The sequence below is a fragment of the Eumetopias jubatus genome, unplaced genomic scaffold (genome assembly GCF_037043125.1).
Source record: "Eumetopias jubatus isolate StellerSeaLion01/CBP00866 unplaced genomic scaffold, mEumJub1_p1.0 scaffold_12, whole genome shotgun sequence".
NCBI lineage: Eukaryota > Metazoa > Chordata > Mammalia > Carnivora > Otariidae > Eumetopias > Eumetopias jubatus.
Window position 1 is genome coordinate 90,979,649 of NW_028274818.1, and position 19,167 is coordinate 90,998,815.

At 46.7% G+C, this 19,167-nt stretch overlaps 1 protein-coding gene across 1 annotated transcript in view; it reads left to right on the forward strand.

Annotated features, from left to right (window-relative positions):
* Window positions 1-317: 317 nt before the first annotated feature.
* HS3ST4 (heparan sulfate-glucosamine 3-sulfotransferase 4) overlaps window positions 318-19,167 on the forward strand; it is a 412,869-nt gene continuing 394,019 nt past the window's right edge. Inside the window, exon 1 of the mRNA XM_028110318.2 lies at window positions 318-1,051. Within this exon, the coding sequence (XP_027966119.1) occupies window positions 318-1,051 (734 nt within the window). The remainder of the gene's footprint in view (window positions 1,052-19,167) is intronic.

Consider the following 19,167-nt stretch of genomic DNA (forward strand, 5'->3'; position numbering starts at 1 on the left):
CCGGGGAAGCGGGGGCGCTGCAGACGGAGCAGGTGCAGCCGGCGGGTCCGCGCGCCCCCCTCGGTCCCCTTGACAGAGGCTGAGGGGGGTGGTGGGGGGCCGCCCGGACTCCGCGGGAAGAGTGGGGAGGGGGGCCATGCGGCCGGGCTCCCCCCCGGCGCAGCGGGACAGCGGCCAGGGCCGGGGGCGCAGCGGCGTCGCTTCATGCAGCCGGGGCGACTGGGCAGCGGCGGCGGCGGCGGCGGGGGCGGCGGCTGAAACCATGTCCGGGCAGCGCCGGGGGCCGCCGCCGCCGCCGCCGCGAGCCGGGAGCCGCGATGGCCCCGTGGCCCGCACCTCCTCCGCCTCCGCCTCCGCCTCCACCTCTCGCCGCGCCGCCGCCGCCCGGCGTCTCTGCTAAGGGGCCGCCGGCGCGCAAGCTTCTTTTTATGTGCACCTTGTCCCTGTCCGTCACCTACCTGTGCTACAGCCTCCTGGGCGGCTCGGGCTCCCTGCAGTTCCCCCTGGCGCTGCAGGAGCCGCCGGGCGCCGCCGCCGAGCCCCCACCGAGCCCGCCGCCACCCTCTCTGCCGCCTCCCCCCGTGCGCCTCGGCGCCCCCTCGCAGCCGCCCGCGCCGCGGCCGCCGGATAACGTGAGCCGCGGGGAGCCGCCCGAGCCCCCCGAACAGCCCGCCGCCCCCGGGGCCGACGGCTGGGGGCTGGCGAGCGGCGGCGGGGGCGCCCGGGACGCCTGGCTCCGGACCCCGCTGGCCCCCGGCGAGATGATCACGGCGCAGAGCGCGCTACTGGAGAGGGAAGCTCAGGAGTCCAGCACCACCGACGAGGAGCTCGCAGGCCGGAGAGCGGCCAACGGGAGCAGCGAGAGGGGCGGCGCCGCGAGCACCCCGGACTATGGGGAGAAGAAGCTGCCACAGGCTCTTATCATCGGGGTTAAGAAAGGAGGGACCCGCGCGCTGCTGGAGGCGATCCGAGTCCACCCAGACGTGCGGGCGGTGGGCGTTGAGCCGCACTTCTTCGACAGGAACTACGAAAAGGGGCTGGAGTGGTACAGGTAGGACCCGGGGCCCGGCGGGATGGGATGGACGCACCGGGAGACCCGGCGCGAGCCGCCGCTTTCTGGGCCCTTGGACACCCAGGCGCCGCCGTCCCGAGAGCCCTTAAGCCCCAACCGGGGTTCTGCCAACCTTGGCGGGGCCGCTCAGAGAGGAGCGGCGGAGAGGGCTGGACTCTGGCCAAGGATCACTTTATTTCAGGGCGAGGGGTGGAGGTGTCGCCTTGCTTCTGTCTGCCTCCGGCTCCGTGCCTTCTGAATCTGCCCAGCTCTTGGCCTGGGAATCCCCAGCATTCGTGCCCGCGGGGTGTTTCCTAGCCCGGGCTCTGGCGGGGCTCTGGGCTTCTGCGTTGGGGACGCCGAGCATGAAGCAGGGTAGCTAGATGGCTCTAGGGGCTTTGAGATCCCTTGGAATCTCTCCAAATCGCCCTGAAACGCATTTGCGTGGCTGGAATCCAACTTTAGTATTTTCAGGTTAGAGCAAAATGAACAGGAAACAGTTAAAAAGATGATGCTGGCAAGTTCTGGCTTTCTAGTAAAGACCGGGGATGCCCCCCATCTCCAGAACTTTCTATCCCCTTTGGCTGAATGAACCCTGGGTTGGTTCTGTCTCGGCAGCATCAGTGTCTACATGACAGTTGGTGCCGTAAGAGTTTCTTCGCACTGCACCCGTGCCCTTTCTAACCCGCGCCTCCTTCGCTACAGATTGGAGCTTCCGGCTTGTGAAATGTTCACCTCTCTCCTTTTCCACCCTCTGCCCGTGGTGAGAGAAAGGGAGAAGAGAGGAGTAGAAAGTTAGGTGCAGGTAAATAAATTAATAATCCAGCTTTCTTGCCAGCCATAGCGTTTAACTCCATACTGGTGCAGATTCCAAAAAAAAACCTCCTTTGCTTCCCGCCTCCCCCCCTTCCTTCCGTTTTGGATCTCTCTGGAAAATAGATCTGGATGGCTGGCCCCATCTCTGTTGCATCTCAGTAATTAATTGCAATTGTCAAACAGAAACACAGGCTTTGTCAGCTAAAGTGATGTTATCATCTTAACAGAGCCAATAGGTAAAACAGGATTGTTTCCTGACAAGTTCCCTTCCTGTTGAAGAGATGTGCTTTCCAAGTTTAAATTACAGCCTGGGAAAAGTTTTAGAAATAGCTTAACTTAAGAAATAGATAATAAATGGGTGTATTGTGATTGATTTCTTCCACTTTAAAAAATATGCCTTATGCTTTCAAAGCTTGAGAGAAGTACACTTAGGCATAAACATTCCACCACATTAAACTGAAACAGCAAATGTGTCTGTTAATGTCTTGTCTGTTTCAACGGCAAAATCTAATTGCAGTATTTTAGGAGGCTTCAAACAGCCCCTTCCTATCAAAACATAAAACAGCAAATGCTTAATTTAACTGGAAAAATCAGTATTTATAACATAACGAGCCATGGCTTCCAGTTTGCGATTATAATTAAAAAGGTGTTAGGATGATTAATGCAACAACAACAATATCGGGAAGGGGTATGATGTCTGGGAGGGTTTCAGTTCTTTAACTTTGGTTATGGGGATGTTCTGGTTTCTGCTGTGAGGTAGCCTTGGCCCTACGAGGGTAACGGGTAACGGTGGCTTTTTCAATTCTAATTTTAAAGCTGTGTATCTCGGGAGAAGTGCCAAGTACACTTCTGGGGGAGAGCGAGGCATAAGGATCACATCTTTCCAACATGTGTTCGGGTTGCTTTGTAGCAGCTGGAAATAGAGAAGGAAGTGTTTTATTCAGATGCCTTAAAGTTTGATGAAGGGTTCGTGGAGGAATGCGTGTCAGGAGGTCCCATCGGTGGGGCTGGAGAGTTTTCTGAATGAGAGGACAGGAGATGCCAGATTTTCTTAATCTTCTTTCATGCCGAGGCTGGGAAGAGGAGGCATGGAGACAGGCATGATAGGGCTGTGGAAGGTTCTATCCTAGCGCTGTGGTACTCCCGGCTGTCCCTCATGTGGTCTTTGGGGCTGAGTGTGAATATTTGGTACCCATACACAGAACTGTTATACTGAAGACATATGGGCAGATTCCCTTGATCCTCACTTAACAGGACCATGGGATTTCTCTGTGGCCTCCCCATCCTTGACCCCAGTGTCTCACCCACGGCAGATCCTTGTAGTGCTTATAGGTGCCGACTGCAAGTGCTGGAGAAGAATCTGTGTAACACAGACGGTATCAGTAGCCACCCAAGCCTGGCTGCTGAGACTTCTAGAAACCCCTTTGGCCCATGGGAGTGTGCTGGGGCTGCTTGGATACCTCTCCAGCCTTACGAGGGACCCCAATGCTTTGAGGGTATTTGTGGGATTTTCACAGGCTCTTGTCTCTTCAGGCTCCTGTCTCTCTCCCCTGGAGGAAGAGGGGATGACATCCTCATTATATTGTAGAAAAGGAAACGGTGGCATCAGTTCAAACCAGTAAAGGAAAGCTTTCCTCTTGTTTCCCTGCTCCAACTGCATCTTATAAATGGCGGCATCTGTGCTTGAATGTACTTGAATGGCCACACTTCCTCCCCATCCGCGGAGTAGTCTATGTAAAATCTTCTTCTACTCGCCAGAGGAGAGGGCCACAGATGAATGAAAGGTTTTGATTCTCTCCCCCCCTTGTTTTCTTTCCCTTTTTCTTGTCGAAGTGCTTCTGCGAGAGCCTAATTCTGCAAGTGTTTCTGGGGTTTGCTGTTATCAGCCAGAGGGAGAAGCGAGAATTTGGGGGCAGCTCCCGGCAGCATTGGTTTGGGCTTTCGTCCTATCCCAGCGGAGCAGCCCTGGGAGTTTTTTTTTCCTCCGTGTCACTCCAGTCTTGTTTAAATCCAGGTTTTGCTTTCTCCTATGCTGTTGATCTAATGTGATTTAAAAACACATTTGAGATTGGAATGCGTGCCTCAGATTTCAGGGCCAGATATACTAATGGATTAGCATGGGAGTGTTAAAGCTATGGGAGAAGCAAGCCTCCCTTGGTGGATTGACCCAGGCCCATGACTCATAAGTGTTGGGGGGGGGGTAGACTTGACTCTCCTCTCCTCACTCCTCCAAACCAGTAAAATAAAAGGGCTAAGCCCCAAAGCACCTTCCAGAACAGGCTACTCCAAGCTGTCTGGGCAGAGACCTTATACTCTTCAAGGGGGTGGGACCTGGCGGCCACGGCAGAACTCATCCAAGTGACAGGGCTGCCTTGCGGTGTGACCTCCCCCATGGCTTACAGACTGTGCAGCAACCCTGACCTTGGCTTTGGAAACACCTCAGGCCCAGGGCGATGGGAAGGGGACCTCCATGGTTTCAAATGGTCTGCACTGCCAACAGTGAATACGCTCCTCCCATTGGCTAGGGGAAAATCACTCAGGAAGACGGTTCCCATAGTCATGCTTGTGCTACCCTCAGGAAGGTGGTCTGCAGCACTGTTTGCACTGGGTATCTGGAGATTGAGGGAGGATGCCAGAAAGACACTGGCAGTTAGGGAATGCCTGTTCTTTATGGACCCGGGCGCTTTGTGGACGTCCTCTCATGTTTGAGCATCATAATGAGGGTTGTGGGCGACATAGCAGCCTTCGTGTTTTACAGGTGGCCCTTGGAGTGCAAATGACTTGCTCAGGGTTGCTCATTTGGTCAGTGGTTGAGCTTGACCGCATCTGTCCAATTTCAGGATGCTTGTTTCTTGGTTTCTTCCTTTGTATCCCACCACCACACACAAAATACTAGCAAGATGTTTCCCTTCCTTCCTTCTTACATTTAACCAACATTTTAATAATATTTACCATGTACCCAGAACTGTTGTAAGGACAGGGGATAAAGTGGTGACTAAGTACTTTGTGCTCCTGAAACTGACATTTAAGTGGTGGGCAAGGGAGACAGGAAACAGTCTTTCTTGTTACCTTTTTCGTGTGGCTACTAGAAAATGTACCATCATGCTGGTGACTTACATTTTATTTCCACTGGGCAGGGCTCCTAGTAGAGCAGTGCCTTTTAAGCTTTAAACGTGTACGCGTCACCTGGGATGTTGTGAACATGTAGGATTCTGATTCAGCAGGTCTGCAGAAGGCCCTGAGAGTCTGCGTTTCTAACTTCTCAGGTGCTGCAGATGCTGCTGATCTCTGGACCTCACTTTGAGTAGCAGGAGTCTAGAGAGAAATTGGTGTGTGTGTGTGTGTGCACACCTAGGTTATTTTAAATCAAATGACTAGGGAAACTTCCCTGTGAGGGTGAAGTAAATGAAGTGAAAGAATAAGAGTCTGCCATCTGGGTAGAGTGGTTTCCAGTAGCGGAACGGCAGATGCAAAGGCCCTGAGGCAGAAGCAAGACTCGTGGCTTTATAAAGGGTTCTTTCAGTATTCTTAAAGCACAGTGTTTGTAGCTGGACAAAACTGGGTTCAAAATCTGGTTTTACAACTTACTGGTTGAATAATTTTGGGTAGATAACTGACTTAACATCACTCATTTTCAGTTTGTGTATCTGGGAATAATTCCTTCCTCGCAGGATTGTTGGGGAGAATAAATGAAGTAATAAAGGTGAATGTATCCCCCCCCAAATGAGTATCTTAGAGCAGAAATCCAAATGGACCCAACTCCTGTTTTTTTTTTTTTTTAATTTCTCAAATCATTTTGGTCTCCTATGCTTTACCTTTGATCACAGCTGTCCTCATATTGGCTGAAGAGTCTCCTATTGGGGATGTTTTTGGGAAAAGTCTAATAATGATTGGCTTTGCAGTCTACATCTGCCTGACTTTAAACCAAGGGTCACGAACTCCGAAGCCCAGTGAAATAGACGAGGGGAGAAACCCGGGGCACTTCTCCATCTGCAGGTCTCAGCCACTGCTCGTTCCGGCTACCCTTTTCTGTGTGCAAATGTTACCACATCCTCCACTTGGTAGGAAAAATCGGAAATCCAGGCTTTGATGAGAAATCTCTTGGTTTTTAACTTTGGCAAACCTGATTAAAATTTCTTAAAAGCCTTGTGTGGGCCAGCACTGTGGGACAAACAAAATACATCTGTGGGCTAGATACAGCCAGCTGGCTACCAGTTTGTGACCTCTGGTTTAAACTCATTTCAGAAAGTAACTGGCATAGCCAGACCCTTTGCACTTGCCAGAATTGTGGCTTACATGTGCTATTTTAGTTTCCATTTTTTCCCCCTTTACAGATTTTGCAACAGCAAGCGGGGGGGGGGGGGGGGGGGGGGGGGGGGGGGGGGGGATACCTCCCAGATATATTGCAACAATAACAAAGGAGCTGGAGATAAATAGGAACACTGAGGCAGAAATAGACGATTCACAAATACATTTCCCCTTTGTTCTCAGTGAACATTTTCTTGAAGGCGGGATAACTCTTCAGTTGTTCACTCATTAATCAGGAGCGCTGAATGTGATCCATATAGATAAGTTGCACCTATAAAGTAGATTCCGGTCAGGTGGGTTCAGTAAGACCCAAGAGATGAAAATAATTGGGTTCTAGCTTTTGCTCTGCCACATTACTAGTTGTATTGGACCTCAGGTTACTCGGTCTGTTTTTTTCTTTTTAAAAAAATTCTTGGTTTCTTAGATAATGAGACTATATCGTCTCCAAAGGGTCCATTCAGGGACATACTTGGGTTCTAGAACAGACTTCTGTGTTAGACTTTTTGGAGTGAGGAAACTAGTAGGGGAAAAGCAACATTGTTTGGAGCATGTTCTTATCGGTCTCTGAGCCAGAGGCCTGTGTCTTCCTGGTGTGATCACCAGGCCTCAGTTTCTTTATCTGCAGAGTGGGCTCAGTATTACTTCCCTTCCAAGGGATTATGCGATGATGAAATGAGTTTGTGTTGGAGGACATTGCTCTCTCCTACTTTCCTATCTTTCTCTTTTTCCATTTCCCCCTTGCCTTTCTTCATTTTCCCTGCCCATCAGTACTGAAGGTCCTAAAGAGAAAGCTGTAATGCATTTTTCATTTGAATATAGCCTTTTATTTCAAGATTATGTCTAAATGAGGGATTTCAAACCCTGAAGCAGCTCTTAAGTAGCTCTCCAGAGAATAATCAAAACCGGATTCCAGAATTTGGTCTATTGTAACTGGAGCTGAAGGAGAAGAGTCTGATTCCACGAAGTAGTTGTAGTCAGAATTCTCCACCAAGGGGCTGGGGTAGGGAAATGGGCTGACACTCTGGGCTTGCGTGCTGACATTTTCTTGAACCTACAGTAGGAATTGATGCCGCTTGGCCTGGAGAGCTACAGAGGCATTTAGAATGCCAAGGGTGTGCTTGCCTTCAGTTTTTCTCCTGGGCTGAAAGCATTTGAGAAGGCAGGACTGTTCAAGAAGACCCTTGCCAAATTCCCTGGGCTTGACATTTGGCTCCTTTCACTGGTTTTTTCAGCTGTCATGACATGACTTAGTTATTTTTATTTTCGTAGATCACACCAGTCGTTTTTACTTTTAAATTGAGTCAGGAGAGAGGACTTGAGATTTTAGGTGAATGAGAGATGGCTAGGATTGTACGGTAGGAAGTTTTAAAGGTTTTGGTTTTGCATAATGGATGATATCTCTGTGACTGATTGAACCGCCGCCCTGTTAAAGTAATCTCTTGATTCCATTGGTTTCTGCGGTTTAACAAGCTCCTTTATAACTGTCTTGGGAATTTCAGTCAGAAATTATAATTCACTAAGGGAGTCTTTTAGCCCATCTTGCCATTAATTAAAAGCAGGCAGTTGAATTTTTTGTTGTTGTTGTTTTAACACTCACTAGTTAGGATTGCTTCCCTTTAAATTTTTTTTTTTTACCTTTATTTAAGAATGTACAAAGCATATTCATGGGGAAACAAAACAACACATGAGTTAGTGTTTTTTGGTTACAAATAATAGAAATGATCTTAAACTATTACACATAGAAAAGGTAATTTAGTGGCTTATGTAATTGGGAAATCTGGGGGGTAATGACTTCAGGAACAGCTGGATCCAGGGGCTCAAATGATATCACTGGGTTTCTGTCTCTTTCCATCCCTTGACATGATTTTCTCGACCTTGTTTCATTTTCGGATAGGTTGTCTCACCACATTTTAGGCAAGATGGTGGTAAGCAGCAGCCCCAGACCAACACATTTATGTTTATCAGTTCTTTTGGAAATCATTTTTCTTAAAGAATTTCTGTAAGAAATTCTTGGAGTTGCATTTGGCCCAGGTTGGGTCATGTACCTGTTCTTAAAGCAGTCATAGTGTAGTACTCCAATTAGACCCGGGTGATGAGGTCACCCTTTTGGGTTGGAATAGTGGTGGGAGCAGGGAAGCAGAGTTAGTCTCACTGAAACCATAGGGAACAATTTCCCCGTAAGAATGAGGTGCTCCAGGGTTCTGATGCTAGAAGAGGGGACCAGTTGAACCACATGCTCATTAAACATGTAAAGATCCAGTCTGGGACAGGTACCTGATCTGAGTATTTTAATTTAGAAGGAGGTACAAAGGGTTAGTCTGGGGAGGTCCAGTGTCCTTGTTGCTTTATTCATTCATTTATTTTTTATTTAAACATGTATTGATTGTCAAATATGTGCTGGGGTCAAACATGAATCAGTCATGGCCAGTGATCTGAAAGAGCTCATAAAATAGGGAAATGGACAAGTAAATATTTACATTACAAGGTAATAAAAGCTCTGGCAAAGTGGGATTTATTCCAGGAATGGAAGGATGGTTTGATCTTGGGTACTCTAACAATGTGATTGACTCTTACTATGAGCAAATGAGAAAAATCCTGTGATTCACTTTATGGATGCTAAAGATAGAGCTGATAATATTAAATATTCCTGATTTTTAGAACACCTGCTGATAAAATAGGATCTTCCCCAAAGCCAGCATCATCTTTAATGGTGTAACACTAAAAACATTCCCATTAAATTCAGAACAAGCCCAGAATGCCCCATAATGATCACTGTTATTTATCTTTGTTCAGGAATTAATTGATGATGCACTTGGATGAGGAAAAGAATGAGAATGGGGGAGGTAGAATTATTACCACTTGCCAGCAGTTTCATCTCTTAATGGAAAACCAAAGATAATGAATCCTCCCATGAATCTATTAGGAACAATAATGGGAATCATTAAGGGAATTTGTAAGGAAATTACTATGCAAAATCTATAGTTTTCCTATATGCCTATGCCAACCATTTTGAAAATATAATGAGAGAAAATAACTCTATTTATAGAAGCAACCAAAGAGACAAAATAACTAGGAATAAATTTACCAAAATTGCAAGGGACTTGTAAGAACAAAATTTTAATATTTTCCTAAGGGGCATCAGAGAAGAGAGGAGTAAATGGAGAGACCTGTTTCTCTAGGATGGCATGTCTTTCTTTTCCCTCTGTCCCCTTCTCCCTCCCCTCCCCTCCAGCTCCCCTCTCTTTTCCCCTCTTCTTTTTTATTGGAATTCAGGGGCAGTGGTCATCATTGTAGGGATGGCAGTAACAGCAGTGGTGGTAGAGCTGCCAAATTGAGGTCAGGTGTGTTTGAGAGTGGTCTGAAAATACTGTTTCTGTGAACATGGCCAGAATGTCATTGTACTCCGTATATAAGATTCCCTTATTTTGCGCCTTTTATTTGACTGAGAAGAAGATGGTGAGACAAATGTTCCTGTTCAGATTCATAAACAGAGTTGTAATTCCTTGTTGGGGAGGTGTTCTGCTTTATATCCTCAATTCACTGATGGTTGGACTGCGCCGACCTATGGATTAACCGTTGGATTGGTGTAAGTTAGTAGATGTAGATGCACGAAGGGGAAGAAACAAATCAGGGACAAGTAATGGTTATTTTCAGTGGAACAGGGAGATGAAGGTTTGGGTGGGAAAGAAGGGCCATAGTGGTGGTGGGAACGGCCAGGCTCTGCTCTGGGCACTGTCTTCATTCAGTCTTCACAGGAACCATGGGACAGGGGTCCTGGTATCACCCATGTTTTCCAGGTGAGGGAAACTGAGGTGCACAGAACAAGTAACTGGCTCAGGATGTGGAGCTGAGCTTCAGACCCAAGTCTTTGGCCCCAAACACACAGCATCTCCTTTAATTTGTCTCAAAGTTCTTTTCCCCGGAAGTGTTGTCCTTCTAGCCGCAGGGAGTGAATAATAATTGTGCACCTTTCCCTGCTAGACGGTCTCGATCTCCTGTGTGCGGATGGACTGGCCTGTCTACGGGACAGGCTGGGGGTGGGGTCTGGTCCCAGCGACATACTGGGACAGTGGCTTCCTCTCTGTTCTGGGCCCAACCTCATTTCTGCTTGAAGGGCCTTTTTATTTTCTGTTCCCTGCACCAGAATACTCTGCCCCCAGACTCTATATTTACTGTGTCTCCTCATCCTTCAGGTGTTGGCTTAAATTCCACCTCTTCAAAAAGACCTTTCCCAACTACCTGGTTTTGTAAAAACTTGTTTCTACTTGTGAGAGTGTTCCGCTGTTTTATTTTCTTCACAAAACATATTGCTTTCCCAAATCATACAGATTATGCATCTCCCTCTTCCTGGGAGAGGGGGACTACAAGGGACCAGCGGTCCTGTCAGTCTTTTCCTTGACAGTGCCCAGATCAGTACTTGGCACACAGTAGTTGCTCCATAATGGCGGTTAATTAATCACAGATTTTTTTTTTTTTTTTTTTTTAGACGGAGAAGGGGAGAGAGAGAGTGAGCACAGGGGAGGAGCGAGAGACTCTCAAGCAGGTTCCACGCCCATTGAGCCTGATGGGGGGGCACAGTCTCACAACCCTAAGATCATGACACTGAGCTGAAATCAGGACACTTAACAGACTGAGTCACCCAGGCACCCCTAATCACTGATTTTGAATCAGTGAACTAATGAATAAAGGGAGTACCTTCTACGTGCTGTTTGCTTGCAAAACTTCAGGCTTCGTAAAAGAAATAACACATTTCTTGAGAACTCTGGCTAAGAATTGTTCTAGGTTCTTTCACAATACTATCTTTGCAAGACTATTTTGGGTGCAAGAAAGAGAAACCCACTCAACCCAGCTGTGTGGGCTAGACAGTTTCCCCAAAAGGTTCCCTCCAGCACACAACACTATCTATGTATTCCTCACAGTAGCCTCATGAAGTAGATTCTTCCTTATCCCACTTTTGCCAATAAAGAGAGTCGGACTTCAAGGGCGCCTGGGTGGCTCAGTCATTAGGCGTCTGCCTTCAGCTCAGGTCATGATCCCGGGGTCCTGGGATCGAGCCCCGCATCGGGCTCCCTGCTCAGTGGGAAGCCTGCTTCTCCCTCTCCCACTCCCCCTGCTTGTGTTCCTTCTCTCGCTGTGTTTCTCTCTGTCAAATAAGTAAATAAAATCTTTAAACAAAAAAAAGAGTCCGACTTCAGAAGGGCAAGTGACTGAGTCACATGGTGGGTTGTCACAGCCCAGGTGACAACGTTTTAGAAGAGCTTGGATTATTTTTTTTTTAAGATTTTTTATTTATTTATTTGACACAGGGAGAGTGAGCGAGAGAGACAGAGAGCAAGTACAAGCAGGGGGAATGGCAGGCAGGGGAGAGGTGGGCTCCCTGCGGGGCTCGATCCCAGGACCCTGGGATCATGACCTGAGCCGAAGGCAGATGCTTAACGACTGAGCTACCCAGGCGCCTGAGCTTGGATTATTTCTGATGGACCATTATGTCCTGAGAGTAGTTTCAATTATGTTCCTCTAGATGCGTTATCAGAACAATGTAAGTGTCGTTCAAAAATCAAAGGATTATGCAGAGGCCCTGTGTTTGGTTGTTACTCACTGTAGGTGCAGATACACTTTTCCCTGTGCCTCCAGATTAAGGCTTCTGCAGGGCTTTCAAGGTTTGGGTGTCCCTGGAGCCGAGGAAATCGGAGGCCGACTACCTGAGTGCCTCTGTGGAGCTATGTGGTGTTTTGAAAAAGAAAGCTGAACCTGGAATCAGAAATTCAGGACTTGAGTCTGATTTCTGTGTTGACCTTGCTTGGTGTGCATGGACGCATAATTAGCCTCCAAGCCTTTGTTTCCTCATCTCTAAAATGGGAATCACGGCCTCTAAGAACACCACAGTGATTGTGCGAGGATGGAATAGTGATGATGTGCTGGGATCTGCGTGGTCTACACATGTTCATTTTTATTAATCTGTGCACGTTTTCATGAATTCCCCCAGGTAATTGGTTTTCTGGAATGTTGCACTCCAGGGAGTACCTGAAATACAGGACACTCTTATCATAAAGTTAGGCTACGTTTAATTTACAGAAACAGTTATGTAGCACGGATATCAAACATTGGATAGGACAGACTGCATCAAGATCCCCAGAATTCCTGGAGAGTATCACTCTGCATTACTCTTACCTGCCCATCATTCTTTTATACTGAAAAACCATAAAAAAGCTATATTTAGGGCACATTGGCTTCTTAGGATTGCCCCGCAGTTGGTGACCTTTTGAAGCGCCCAGAAGATTCTCTCTGTTTGCTCTCAGTTGACCTATCATCTCATTTTCTTGTGTACTCTCTCTGCATTTCCCAAGTCATCATAATTCATTTCCCACCTTCTGGCATCAGGACTAGCCCGCGTTCTAACCTGTAAAAGGCAGAATATGTCCCCATCCCCAAAAATGTCCTTGTCCTAATCTCTGGAATGTGTGACTATGCTAGATTGCATGGCAAAGGGGAATTAGGTTGCAGGTGGAATTGTGGTTGCTAAACGGCTTACCTCGAATGGGGATCATCCCAGATTGTCTGGATGGGCCAGCGTAATCACAAGGATCCTTTCAAGTGGAGGAGGCAGGCAGAGGAAGAGAACTTGGGGAGCTCAGCCTGCTCTTGTTGGCTTTGAAGATAGAGGAAGCAGCCACAAGCCAAGGAATTCAGGCAGTTTTTAGAAGCGAAGGAAAAGGGAAGGCAATTGATTCTTCCCTAAGGCTTCCAGAAGGAATGCAGCCTGATGATGCTTTAACGTGAGCCCATGGAGACCAATTTCTGACTTCTGACTTCTAGAACCATGAAGCCAGTCCACTTGTGGTCATTTGTTAACACAGGAGTACGCTCTCCTCGGACATCTCTGGCAACCACCTTCTCATTTTTTTTCTTCCCTTTTTTCTCCCTTTCTGGAAAATAATCACCTTTGGGGCTCTTCTAGGTCTCGCCAAACAGCAGCATCGATGTAACCATCCACTGTTTGCAGATGGTCGCTGTACTAGTTAGGGTAAAGACGAAAGTGCTGGGGCACAGAGACCTCCACACACAGTGGCTTAAATACCATAGATGACTTGTCTCTTACATAGTGAAAGCTGATACTCAAAGTTTGTAGCAGTCATTGCTGCCTGGCGACCGGTCCCTCGGAGGGAACCTAAGCTGAGAACAGTGAGTTCAGGGGGTGCAAGTTGTATGTATTTGCCTAGCATGGACACGCCAGCCAGTGTACATTGCTGGGACAGCCGTGCTCCCCGAGGTCATTCAGATTCGCAAGTTCTGTTCCGTCCATCTTGTTGCTCTACCGTCCTCCAGGGAGCTCATTAGACATGCAGACTCTTAGGTCCCCGTCCCATCCTTTCTGAAGCAGAATTTGCATTTTAAGAACATACTTGGGTAATGATTATGCACAAAGGCTGAGAAACAGGGCCTTGGAGCAAGGTTTTTCAGACTTAGCACTGCTGACGTTTTGCGTCTGGAAAGTCTTCACTGCGGGAACTGCCCTGGGCATTTTAGGGTGATTCGAGCCTCTCTGGCCTCTGCCTCCTAGAGGCCAGTAGTTAGTCCCTCACCCTCAGCTTTAACAGCCAAGTCCAGTCGTTGCCAAGTGTCCCGTGGGCGTTGTGGGCGGGGGGTAGGGGGGCCTGCGGGGCTCAACACCGTCTCTGATTGAAAACCCCTGCCTTGGAGGGTTTTTCTCTTCTGCGCGACCAGAGCTACCTTGCAGCCAGCAGTAAGGCAGAGTGCAGAAGTCCAGGACGAAATTTCTGCTTGAGCCGCTGAGGCAGAAGTGACATCTGTAACTTGCGCTCACATTCTTTTGGCGAGAATTTGGTTGCACAGGCACATCCAGCTGCAAAGCAGTCTGCAAAGCAGACCCTATTGGGTGTCTCTGTGCCCGAGAAGGAGGAGAGAAGGGAACTGGGGGATAGTTGGCTGGCTGCTAAGGTAACTAACTCAAGAATTCCATCTTCCTGTATCTCCTTTTATTCAGTCTTCTAGCCAGAGGTGAATCTGGTTGGAAGGGGGAAATGAATTGATACAAATAAATTGGACATAATTTTTTTTGTTTTGTTTTGCAGTTGGAATACCAAACTATTTTAGGAGATCAGAGGAAATCTTAGATGAACACATAAAATTTAGCTGGTTTTCTGATAACGTATTTTGATATTGAGAGTTTGGTGTAGTGGCCCCTGGATGGTGCAGTTAAGCATCCGACTCTTGGTTTCAGCTCAGGTTGTGATCTCAAGGTCCTGAGATCGAGCCCTGCATCAGGCTCTACAAGTCTGCTTGTCTCTTTCCCTTTGCTCCCCTCTTCCCCACTCTCTCTCTCTCAATCTCTCCAATAAATAAATTAAAAAATCTTTAAAAAATTTGCCAAGAAAAATATTGTAGAGTTGAAAACGTAAATATTAAAATTAAAAAAAATATAGTGTCCTCTAAACTTCAGTCATGAGTATTACTCTTGCAAGGTTTTTTTTTTGGCTGTATAGAGGTACTTGATTATATTGATCTTTTTACAAGAAAAGTAATAATTTTAAAAATATTTGTAAAGACCATATCATTACTATAAATGTGTTTGATGAGGTGGAGAAATACGTACGTATACACACATTTATCTATGTATGTACCTACATATGTATGTATTTATCTGTGTAACTGTGTATTTATGTACATTTGTATGTCTCTGTCTTTTCCTTGAGCAGGGGGAGGGGCAAAGGGAGAGGGAGAGAGAGAATCTTAAGCAGGCTCCACACCCAGCCCAGATCCTGATGCGGGGCTTGATCCCAGGATCCTGAGATCATGATCTGAGCGAAATCAGGAGTCAGACCCTTAGCCGACTGAGCCCCCCAGGAGCCCCTGTTACCTGTCTATGTTCGTATGTATCTAAGTATGTATTGTATCTGTGTGTCTGGTACCACCTGTTTTGGTACCACCCTCCCCCTCCCCATGCTGCTGACATAGACTCCCGCTCTTGTCCCTGCGGACGTTCTTGCCCCTCTGTAGTCTGCTCTTCACATAGTTAACTATAGTAAGTAATCCTTTTAGAACATAAATCAGACTATATCACTCTTGTACTTTAAATTTCCAATGGCTTCTTGTCAACCTAGAAATTCTAAGTCGTGACCATAATCCAAGGACCCTACAGAATCAGACCCCTGCCCACCTTTTCAGCCACATTTAAAAAAAATTTTTTTATTGTTGTTAATCACCATACATTACACCATTAGTTTTTGATGTAGTGTTCCATGATTCATTGCTTTTGCATAACACCCAGTGCTCCATGCAGAACGTGCCCTCTTTAATACCCATCACCAGGCTAGCCCATCCCCCCACCCCTTTTCGGCCACATTTATTTGCCTCTTTTCGTTGCTCCTCTGCTTGAGCCACGCTAGGCTCCCAAGAAGCAAAACATGGGCCTGCCTCAGGGCCTTTGCACTTGTTTCTCCGGCCACCTGTATTGCTTTTCCTTACATAATTTGTATGGTTTGTGTCCTTTCTTCATTTGATTCTTCTGCTCCTCTGCCTCCTCCTCAACATGGCCTTTTCCTGGACCACTTGCACTCATCTTATGCACTCCTACAGGTGAAAACTCCACTCATTGGAAAATGCTGGTATATATAGTATCGCTGTTAATATTTATCTACATTACAGAGTTACTCCACCCCTACCCAGATTTCTTTTGTCTTAATTTCCTGGTTCTTCATTCCCCCATTCTGGAGGAAAGATTTAATTTTGATCTGGTGCCACAGACAACCTTGACATTGGCTGGGGTCAATTTAAAAGATGTTTCTGAAACTCTCAGCTATCCCTCTTATTTAAGCACACTGCCACTAGGTGGTGGGTACAAAACAGGTTGAGCCCCAAAGTAAGGTATGTCTTGAAATCAAAGGTGTGAGTGGCTCCTTGCTCCTTCCAACCTGGGTTAACCCTGCATATTTGCCCCGATAAAATAAGAGGTTTTATAAAATGTTCACTCTCGGGGCACCTGGGTGGCTCAGTCGGTTAAGCGTCTACCTTCGGCTCAGGTCATGATCCCAGGGTCCTGGGATTGAGCCCCATGTTGGGCTGCCTGCTCAGTGGGGAGCCTGCTTCTGCCGCTCCCCCTGCTTGTGCTCTCTCTCTCTGTCAAATAAATAAATAAAATCTTAAAAAAAATTAGGGCTTAAGCGTCGTTTCCGGATCTCTCAGGTCCAGCAACCGGTCCTCATTGCCAGAGACGGGGTGAGGCTTGAGGCACTGCCTGCCTGGAGAAGTGGGAGTCCGTTCCCCCGGGGGCACAGAGTTGGAGATGTGGGCGTTTTCCCAGGGCAAAACCAGGATGAGGTTATCAAGGAAGGAAAGTGGATGCTTGTTCGTGTCAAAACACCAGATGTCTGTTTCGAGACTCTTTTGTTCAAATGTAATCTTTGACCAAAGTACGACTGAATAAAACAGGCACACTGAGAGTTCTGCTGGCTTGCGTGGAGATGGGAGCCCTGGGTTCTGTTCTGGGTCTTTCTGTCAAGGTGGGGTCAGAATGGCTCAGATGTCCCTCCCCTAGCTGGAAGATTCTGCGTCTCTTCGTTCCAAAAAATAAAAAAAAAATTTTTTTAAGCAGGCTCCACATGGAGCCCAACATGGGGCTCGAACTCACAACCCTGAGATCAAGACCTGAACTGAAATCAAGAGTTGGGCACTGAACCGACAGAGCCACCTAGGCGCCCTGACTCTACATCTCTTCTTTAACACAGAAAGAAAGGAAGGAAGGCAAAGATAGAGAGGAGGGAAAACAAGACAGGAAACTTGTCTCGTCTCTGTACCTAAGTTGTGTGAAATCCTGAAAAAATATCGAAAGAACCTGCCCCTTAGAAATCACTAATTAATTATTTACAATATTTTCTATTTCTGTCACTTCCTTAGCAACTCCTAGCAGCTGCTTGGGAAAATTTAAAGGGACTGTCTGTCTTACATGAGAATTCTTCAAATAGTAAATGAAATTGTTTAGTTGACATGAAGTTTTCTGCTCAGATTCACTTCAAGAAGAGAGAGAGAAGTGATTTGGCATTTGATCAATCTTAACATAACTAGACAGCCCAGAATTTCTGGAACAGCCCTGATTCTAGGTCATTTTACTCTTTTCATTTAAGGTAAATTTCTGCAAGGGACACCTGGGTGGCTTAGTTGGTTAAACGTCTGTCTTCGGCTCAGGTCATGATCCCAGGGTCCTGGGATGAAGTCCCGCATAAGGCTCCCTGCTCAGCGGGGAGCCTGCTTCTCCCTCTCCCTCTGTCTGCTGCTCCCACTGCTTGTGCTCTCTTTTTCTGTCAAATAAATAAATAAAATAAGATAAGGTAAAGGCCTGTGATATGGGATGAAGTGTGATTTAATTTTCATGCTTTTGGTAGACTTTTTATGAAAATAAGTTCACATTTTGGGAAGAAAAATTCTTTTGTCAGATCTAGCATCTTGACACTTTGTTTGAAAATGGGTGCCTTGTGTATTTTCTGGGGAAATCTCACTAGTGCATAGTGGGGCTTGCTTGTGAGTTAAAATTATATCCCGAAGGATCTTTTTGAAGGTTCCTCAGCAGAGATTCCTTGGAAACTTGGGGACCCGGAGCTTCTGAAGCCCCAGGGTCAGTTATGAGGTCCAGGCCAGTTTTAGGGGTGACTCTGGAATTTTGATAGCTTCCGTGCCCCTGCCTCCCAACTTTCCTTGACACTGTCCGAGCCCCCTTTGGTCGTAGCGTCCCTCCCCGTGTCCTCAGAGTGGGAGCCTGGCTCTTCCCTCACTTTGCTCCAAAAGAAGCTCCCGGGGCCTTTTTCTCTTTCAGGGTTTGCCTGCTGGACGGGAAAGAGATGGGGACAAGTAAGGAGGAGAAACAGAAATACTTCCCTGCTGGTCACCCAGCCTCAGCCAGGCACGTCTATATGAACATTTGTTTACAGAAAGACCGTTCTCTTCCAGATTTCTCGTGACTTATTTTAAGATTCTGAAGACTTCTGACAAATTCTGTTTTTTGAGAAACAGGCAAAATTGAAACACGAATAGATTATGCAGGAAGTTCACTTCGGTGATGTCTCCTTTCCAGCAGCTGTGCTTTGGCATACTAACCGTAACTAACTTCCTCTGGGGGTTTCTACGATGAAAAGAGAACCCTAGTGCATCTTGTTCCCCTCATTATCTTAGTGAATGCCCACCACAACCCCTGTTGAGTGAGGATGCTGTAGTTTCTGTGAAAAGTAAGGCACAGGGAGGGGAAAAGTGGTCCCTGAAGATCTTGCACAGGTCATTAGTGACGTGGTCTGGTTCCAGCATAGCTGTGTGTTCTTTTTGTTATTGTTAGAGTTTTAAATTTTAATTTATTTTTTTGAAGTGTAGTTAACATACAGTGTTAAATTAGTTTCCGGTGTACCACGAAATGATTCAACATTTCTATACGTTCCTCAGTGCTCATCACGATAAGTGTACTCTTAATCCCCATCACCTGTTTCAGAAATCCCCTACCCACTGCCCCTCTGGTGAGCATCACTTTGTTCTCTGTAGTTAAGAGTCTGCTTTTTCATTCATCCCTTTTTTTCTACATTTGTTCTTTTGTTTCTTAAATTCCACATATATGGAAATCCTATGGCATTTGTCTTTCTCTGACTTATATCACTTCGCATTATACTCTCTAGCTCCATCCATGTCATTGCAAATGGCCAGATCTCATTCTTTTGATGGCTGAGTAATATTCCATTGTATATATATAACATCTCTTTATCCATTCATCTATCGATGGGTTGCTTCCATATCTTGGCTATTGTAAATAATGCTGCAATAAACGTAAGGATGAATCTGTCTTTTCAAGTTAGTGCTTTTGTTGTCTTTGAGCAAAATACCCAGCAGTGAAATTACTGGATCATACAGTAATCCTGTTTTTAATTTTGTGAGGAACCTCCGTGCTGTCTTCCCCAGCGGCTGCACCAGTGCGCATTCCCACCAACGGTGCACGAGAG